Source organism: Labrus bergylta, chromosome 12, assembly GCF_963930695.1.
Source record: "Labrus bergylta chromosome 12, fLabBer1.1, whole genome shotgun sequence".
Classification (NCBI taxonomy): Eukaryota; Metazoa; Chordata; class Actinopteri; order Labriformes; family Labridae; genus Labrus; species Labrus bergylta.
Window position 1 is genome coordinate 8,928,491 of NC_089206.1, and position 8,141 is coordinate 8,936,631.

At 42.3% G+C, this 8,141-nt stretch overlaps 1 protein-coding gene across 2 annotated transcripts; it reads right to left on the minus strand.

The window, feature by feature from the left end:
* Nucleotides 1-320: 320 nt before the first annotated feature.
* Nucleotides 321-6,582, minus strand: hmga1a (high mobility group AT-hook 1a). 2 transcript variants are annotated; one of them, XM_020636291.3, is made up of 5 exons: nucleotides 6,428-6,582; nucleotides 5,361-5,479; nucleotides 4,356-4,436; nucleotides 3,275-3,331; nucleotides 321-2,474 (listed from the first exon to the last, which is right to left on the minus strand). In XM_020636291.3, exons 2-5 carry the CDS (start codon nucleotides 5,457-5,459, stop codon nucleotides 2,406-2,408), a joined length of 306 nt encoding a protein of 101 aa, XP_020491947.1. In that variant the 5' UTR covers nucleotides 5,460-5,479; nucleotides 6,428-6,582; the 3' UTR covers nucleotides 321-2,405. The 2 variants fall into 2 exon arrangements, with proteins under 2 accessions (XP_020491947.1, XP_065817200.1); XM_065961128.1 differs by lacking the exon at nucleotides 6,428-6,582 and adding an exon at nucleotides 6,187-6,341.
* Between the last annotated feature and the right edge of the window lie 1,559 nt (nucleotides 6,583-8,141).

Below are 8,141 nucleotides of genomic sequence, written 5' to 3' on the forward strand. Positions count from 1 at the left end.
CATAAAATTCCTTCACTGGACATTAAAAAGTACCCTTATAAGTATTAGAGCAATGTTTAGCCTTTACACTGAGCAAACTGCAGTAATTTAGTGGTTTTAGAGAAAGTTCCAGATGCAGCAAACAATTTTGACAAATGCACAACCATTGGACAGAAGGAGGGACGGTGTTAACATTTTCTGTACAACAAGCTAATCTTGGAGCATCCGCACAGTTTTCAAGAAACTAAGTTTGTAAAAAAAAAAAAAAACTCCAAAATGAACACCTGCAGTTGTTGCTTTGTTAGTATTCAAACAGACCTTCAGAAATTACTTGAAGAAGATTGACAAAGGAAATTCTCTTTATTGACCATATCTGATACAAATTGTTGTAGGGCACCATAGAAATATAGACATTGTACATTTATATACGGTGTACATTAAAAAGAATGATCCCATCCTGTTGAGTTTACAGTATATAAATGAATGGATGTAACATGTTGGTATGATAACTGACAGATATTGTCAAGAGTAGTTTGATGATGCTGGGGAAAGACGTGACGTGACCATTGGATGAGTATGGCGAGGGTGGCTGTGTGTGTTGTATTGCCAAAGACACGTTGGCCAACAGAAGAAGTTAAATGGAAAGAGCGCCCAGTCTTTAACAAACACACAACATTTGTCCATGAAAATCTGAACCAACATTTCAGTGCACCAGAAGAATTTAAAAACACACCTGCTAATCTACCACAGTCAGCGAACACATGTTGTCAAGCTGACAGGTCTCCCTGACTTGCTTCACACATTAAAAAAAAAAAAAAAAAACCTGTCTGAGAGCTCTGGTTATGAACGAGCCGAAGATGTGCTGCACATGAACAGAGTAGATTTCGTCAAATCAACTCATAACAGTCAGGCTTCAAAAGAAAAAAAAAAAATACACAAACTCTGTAATAACGACACCTTTCCAACTCATGCCAGAGGTTACATTTAAAAACATCAGAAAAACCAGTTAAATGCAATCATAATATGGTAAGTAAGCTGTCGAGTGAGGTATGAGATACCAGGCCTTGTATCGCCTGCTTGCAGTTTTCCGGGTTTCGTAACTGAGGTTGTTGTAGCAGCTTAGGTGTGTGAAAAAACCCAGTTAAGTGGACTGTGACGGCGGGTTCCCTGACACTTGGAAATACACAAACAACGTTTTATCCTGTAGCGGACAGCATACAAACAACACACATCTTCAAGACTATGAAAGTATATAACTGTACTCAGTGATGACAGACGGACCAAGCTAGGTGAAGCAGCGAGAGCTAGATGGAATGAAAAATAACACACAGCCCTGTCGGATAGAAGTGCCACCAACTATCCTCGATTACAATCAAACTCCTCGTTTGACCGATAGCGATTTGCCTGCCGAGTGATTATGTGAGCGCTTGGAAAAAAAAAAAAACAGGAAGGACCCATGTGAAGACAAAGACGCAAATGTAACAGCTATTGTAAAAGCTCCCTGAAGAAACGACACTGATGCTCTCAGCCTAGAACTCTGCCGACCGTATCCTTAAAAACACACGTTGTATACCAAAAAAATGTTTATTATATATCATGAAAAAGCAGCACACTCATGTTTTTTTTTTAAAATGGTATGTAACCCGGAGGAACAAAAACAGTAAGTCTATTCTGATTACTAATGTTACACTTTACATCTCCCCTCCACACGGCAAGACCTGTGCAGGACGTTTGAAGTCCACAATCTGAGCTGATCTACCAAGGAAGAAGGTGGTTAACATGACTCTACTAATGAGGAAAGGGGGCGGAGAAAAAACAGTTATGCAGTTAAGAAATGGGAAAAAACACTTCTACTATCAGTTACCTATTCTCGTCCTACACACTGAAGCTCAACTCCATCTAAAATACGATGCAAAAGGAGAGGTTAACCACTTCACACGAACACACAAGGAACAAACGAAAAAAAAAACAGCAAGTTATCGGTAAAAATTCACCTTTGTCCAGTACAAAACATGGAGAGAAAAATCTATACGCCCTACCATCTCAGATGCGGGTACAACGAATAAGTAACATTAAGCAGAGGAAATGTCCTAAGAACCTTCTTATTGGGAAAGAACAGAAAACGTCCAGGCTCCTTCGAGCACACTATTTGTCCAGTATAAAAGACTCTGTGATAACATGACATGTAGAGAAAAGGGCTGATACCTTTCCATGTAATTCTTAGATCTATGCTTGAGCAAGGTCCATCGTTCTATCCAGTGCGGTTGCATGATATTTGTACTGTGTTAACCCTTCTTTTTGGCGGGAAAAAAAGACGGGCTCTGTCATGAACAGTGGTCATGTGGTGGCACTGGTGTCGCAGATACAGCCCAGTTCTGGTTAACAGTAAGTCAGTATGTTGAGTGAGGTAGCATGCGTTGTTTGAATTACTGGTCCTCTTCTTCTTCCTCCTCCTCCTCTGCAGATGATTCCTGGGATGCCTTTTCTTCCTTCTCCTGTGACAAGAAGGAAAGAAGAAAAGAAAAAAAAATCAGCCGGGATTTGGCTACACCCATGAGGAAAATATGCCATCAACAATGGCTGCCGGTGATTCATGTCTCAACGTGACTGTTTTTGCCTTAAAACCCCAAGTACCAACATGAAGAAAAGAAAAAAAATCAATGTTATTATAAATCTCTTTGATACACCACTGTGGCATGAAGAACACCCAGGGGAAGGGTGAGCCATCTGTAGTGAAGTGATTCATAAAAGCAGTGAGTCACAATGAGGCATCCTGCTTTTGCCCCCTCCCCTCCCCTCCCCTTCCTCATACTCACTATAGAATGAGATGTTCATTCATAAAAATGAGCAGGCTAGCTAAGAGGGTAACTCTGGGTCATTCCTCTCTGTGACTAATTCAATCCAGACTTCTTCTTTCAGAGTACGCCCTAACCACTCATGCACATGACAGAATGTTACTACAAGACCACAATTTCTTCCCAGATTAAAACAAGCATCCTTGACCTGCTGGCGACTCATTTTGTTGGTTCATAAAAAGGAAACTAGGCTGTCAGTTTCGCTGGTAGGATATACTGAATCTACAAAGAGGATGCTCTAAATGAACATATGAACCAAAAATAGCTGCGATGACTAAAAAAAAAAAAAAAAAAAAAAATGGCTTGTCTGAGAGGAAGGAGGCAGGGGGAATTAGGGAAATGCAATTTCTCCCTGCAGACAGTCATACCAATCATAATTCAATTTGCAGAGGAACCGTTAAACAAATGTGAACACTGACTGCTCTTGAACGGGCTCTTACCTCCTTCTTGGGTCTTCCCCTGCGTTTCCCACCAGCAGGGGGGGCTGCTGCGGCCTTCTGTATGAGAGAACAGTTCCAAGGTTAAAAAAAAAAAAAAAAAAAGGAAAAAAAAAAGAATGTTGTGAATTTTCAATATCAAATGAGCTCCTCTTTGGCTCATATTTTTGGCTGGAAAAGTCTGTGGTGTAAACAATGCATAGCTCTTCGTATTACTGCCTGCAGATGGCAGCAGAACCTCCCTGAAGACTGGGATGGAAAGGGGGCATTGGGTTCATTGGCTATTATCTGGAAGGCCGACAGGAACTGCACACAGGGCACTCCAGTTCGCTGGCCACCTGGTCTGAGGCTCAGAGACAGCTGGTGGAACTGCGCAGAGACACAAACCCTCCACAGCTTGGCCCTCGCTGCTAAAACCTATATCATACATGTTCGTGCCTTTTCCTCTCGATGTTTCTCCCTCTCTCTCTCTCTCTCTCTCACAGTGTTTCCTATACATAGCTGAGGAGACAGCGCACGGGGGAGCTGGAGGGCTGGGGCGAGGGAGAAAATCAGTTGTTGCTATGGATACGACAGGCAGAGAAGAACTAGGGCTGTGTGCTGGGTGGGGGCGGAGGGGTGCTTAGTGTCAGCTTGGAAACAGTCTTTGCGGCCTCTGCACCTGCACTGCACTGTGCATGACAAGCTGCAGGAAGCTGGAGGACAGGAAGTACACAGAGAGCATCACTCAAAAAAAAAAAAAAAAAAAAGAAGAGAGAAAAAGTAAGGCAGTAAACTCAAGTCTTTACAATGGGAAACACTGGCCGGGTTATTTCTGACACCATGAAAGGAAGCAGCTAAATCGCAACCAGCAGATATATCACAAGTAACAGCAGGACGTCCCTTTAAGAGGATGAGGTTAGCTACCGTTAAAAAATGTTCATCAACTGAGGGGAAGAGGGCTAGAAAAAGGGGAAATAACGATAAGAGAGAGCCGAGGGGACAGTGACAGTTGTAGTCAGGCTCAGGGTGCATGGTGACTCAAATCTGCCACCATGAAAAAACACACACATATATACTCCATCTCTGCACACAGCACACTTACTTTGCCCTTGCTGGGGGTCTTGTTTCTGCTGCCCTTTGGACGTCCCCTAGGCCTCTTGGGGGTAGGAGACCCACTTGGTTCCTGAAAATGAATAAAGAAGAAAAATCAGCAAGCAAATACACAAAAAGTCTCGATTGTATCACTTTAAACAAATACTCCTGTTGCATTTATTTACATCTTACTGTGCAAAGGGGATTGATACATATCTGCACGCATATTCTTGTTTACTTTTGCCATTTCAAGGTCAGGGAGGCTGACAGGTGTTTGAAGCTGCAGGTAGCCATCAAATGACATGTAAACAAGCCGGTGTCTCACCAACTCCCCACAAACACATTGGTTTGTTTCAAATCCATATTAAAAGAGTGATCACCATGAGGTGTAGAAAGAGGGCGTCAGTGTTAATTATTTAGGGGATTACCATCAACATGCAAGGCAACCTCAGTATGAAAGCAGACATCTTGTTCATTTGCATATCTGTGGTTGTAAGCCGTGCCATGGCCGACTCATCTGATATTGCATGTCTCGAGTGTTTACAACCGCAGCTCGTAGCAACCGAGCAATTCAATCCTTAAACACCCAGCACTGAGTGACAGCTATACGAGCCATTCTGAGCCTCTACACTATGTCATCCATTACATGGCGAGTAGAAAGGAGCAGAGGTGGCTTTGTGCAGGGAGAGGTGGGGGGGGGGGGGGGGGGGGGGGTTAAGACCAGTTTAAAGGTGTTTGGTTACAGGTTGCTTACAAACCGGTGAGACACAGGAAGTTTATGGCGGACTTCTACATTTACACAGATAAGGGGTGAACTAATGGTCATAGGGGTTTTCTGCAGCCATATCAAGATGGACGGTGGATTATGGCATCACAACCCTTGGTATCTACCTGACCATCAACTGGACCAGATGTCGGCTTGTTCTGTTTGTTACACCCTCCCTTCTCTTAATGCATATACCAACACCATGCAATACTGACATAACTGTCCCGTAAGGTATGAATATTTACTTACGTCAGAAGTGTTCACCTGCGGCTGTTTGCGGGGTCTTCCACGCCCCCTCTTCTCGGTTGCCTCCTTCTCCTTCGGCGAGACTGTCCCCTTGTCGCTCATGTTTGCTTCGCTTTTCAAACCTGCAGGAGATAAATCACACCGGTCAGGCTTATTGCAGGACAAGGCGTCGTGTTCGGTTACACACACACACTCACTCATACACAAACACACTGCACAGAAATCACCAGGGCATTTAAACTCACTGACCGCAACAACAAACCGAACCGGTAACGCGTTTAACTCAATTAATCCGCACTTATTTCCAGCTCTATTTCGGTCCTATCCACGCTTCCTCACACCGCCGACGTTACTGTTCAAACAGGGGACTGATATCAAAACAGATCGGATAATATCTCCGGTTTCGCCGGCGATCTTGAGGTCGAGAAACTCAGTACAACACGGCTGAACCCGACGCTCCCTTTCCCCGCACCGACCATGTATAGAGGCCCTAGTTGTTGTGGCCGGTTAATCGGGCCTGTGCATAAAACTCTCCCATGCCGAATACTCACACACACCCACACCATGACTTGTATGTACTCGTCGGGATTTGTAGCTTCTCCCAGACAGTGCAAGAACCCCTTTCTTTTAAAGCGCAGAAAAATGCAGGCGGACGAGGTAACAGGGTTCGCATCGCGGCATTGAAAGCCCGGGCCACAGCAACAATAGACGGCTTCGCGTTCAGAGCATGCAAGCCTCCTGTCGCCGGAGCTCCAGCGATTGAAATAAAACATACATTTAAAAATCGACATTAGCATGCAAAGTTTCACATTTTTTTTCCTGCACTCACCTCTATCGTTCGGTTATAACCTCTGCTCTAAATTTAAGACGAAATGTTTCCTTTAAGCCTGGCTGGTTGTACCCGGTTAAAAGCCCTGCACCGATCTATAGGCTACAGCTTTTATTCGTCAGACAACACACAGCCCGCCCCTTCCAAAATCCCAGCTCGTGAAGCGCCGAAATAACACTTATGAATTGGAAAGGAATATCACACATTACATCCAGAGGACATTATATTTAAAATGTCTTACCAGCAACTTGAGCGGCTTCATCCAACGACGGCTTAAATATAGCACGTGCGTCTCGTCTCGAGCAGATAAGGGGGGAAAAAGGCGCCAGCCAGAAGCAGTTTTGGGGCAATTTAAAGAGCCACCCTCATGGGAGCTGAAGCACTGGAGGGCGGAGATATGATAAATGGGCCACCAACAGCACTGGAGGAGCTCAACAACCCCCTCCTCCTACTCTTTCTCCTTCAGGATCCTTCATATTCCTCAGGTTTGATCCATTCACAGCACGCCCAATTAAAAGTTTCCGAATACACAATCAACAATGAAACTCAGTCTTGTTGATAACATGGGCTATCTATAGGTATAAAGTGCTATGCATTACCATTACCTGCATACCACAGTCTCCACAGTGATGGTGAGTGAACTGTGACCTCCCCCAAAGTAAACAAGCTGCTTTTAAGCACAGAAAGGCATTTCTTGTTATTTCCCTCCTAAAACATGCTATGCTGGGAGAACTACTCAGGTGATTTAGGATGTATATTTTTTTTAAACTGCCCCATCAATGAAAGTCATTCATTTAAAATGTAAGATAAAATATGAGATATAGCAAAATACAATTACAATATCCAATCTTAGTGTACTTAATTAAGGCAGAAAAAAACGCTTCATAAGGGTGGAATCACTGGATTATTATGACTGAGTTTATAATTTGCAACTATAGGAATTAAATGATATAGCAGGAACTGCAGTCTACATAAAGCCTACTTAAAGGAAGTTCTACATTCGACAGTATTAGGCTATTCAAAATAACTTTATAACTCTACAATATTCAATAGGATAATAATCTTTCAGATAAATAAAGTAGGCTAAAAAGTGAAAAGCGATGTGGACTATCAACCCAACATTAAAGGCTTTCTCTGAATTATATGATATAATTCACTTTTTTGTCTCCTTGTGGAAATTTGCTGCACATTATTTAGCTACCCCGCAGTCTAATCAATCAATAGAAACAAACAATGATCCACATGTAAACAGAGACATGACCCATATTTAACAAGATTTGAATAGAACACACAAATTAAAGAAGAGAAAAAAAAAACTAAAAAACTTTAAAAACTAAATTATTGTCACCTCAACCAAAGTAATCAGATAACCAAGCAACTTTATCAAAAGGGATCATAACATTAGAAGGTTAAAAAATGAACATTTTCACAAGACTGGAAATGTGTCAAACATAATTTACTGCAAATGACAGTAAAAAAAAAAAAAAAAAAGTCTTGCATGGCTGTTGTTGGTTTGTTGTGCTATGTAGGGTGCTTCTTATATTAAATGTTGTCATTGTGTTGGACAATTGTCTCAATGGTTTTATAAAGCCTTACTCTTCTATTTTCTGCGGCTCTTACCAAGATAGTGTGATACCACTGTCTTGTAATTGTTAGAACAGATTTTAATAGGAAAACTTACTTAAACTTCAGCTCATCTGTTTTATTTTCTTCTAATAATTGAATACAAGCAAGTTTTTGTTTCCCTTCAGCCCCGACTCTGGGTCAGTAAACTGGCCAAAACTACCTTGTCTGCTACCTCTCCCTCCCTCTCTCATAAAGACATTTATGTTACGCCTCCATGTTGCTCTCAGCCGTTGTTGATAAGACGCTTTTGCATTTAAATTAGAAACCTCAATGTTTATTGCAGGGGTGTGGTGGATTCAGATGAGACACTCCAAACTGTATTCTAATCA

Bases quoted from the DNA above. Each gene is read 5' to 3' on its own strand.
- hmga1a (XM_020636291.3), bottom strand. From the start codon at position 5,459: ATGAGCGACAAGGGGACAGTCTCGCCGAAGGAGAAGGAGGCAACCGAG. The intron at 4,437-5,360 runs GTAAGTAAATAT...ATTCATTTTCAG, and splicing joins CGCAGGTGAACACTTCTGAC to GAACCAAGTGGGTCTCCTAC. The intron at 3,332-4,355 runs GTAAGTGTGCTG...TCTCTCATACAG, and splicing joins AGACCCCCAGCAAGGGCAAA to AAGGCCGCAGCAGCCCCCCC.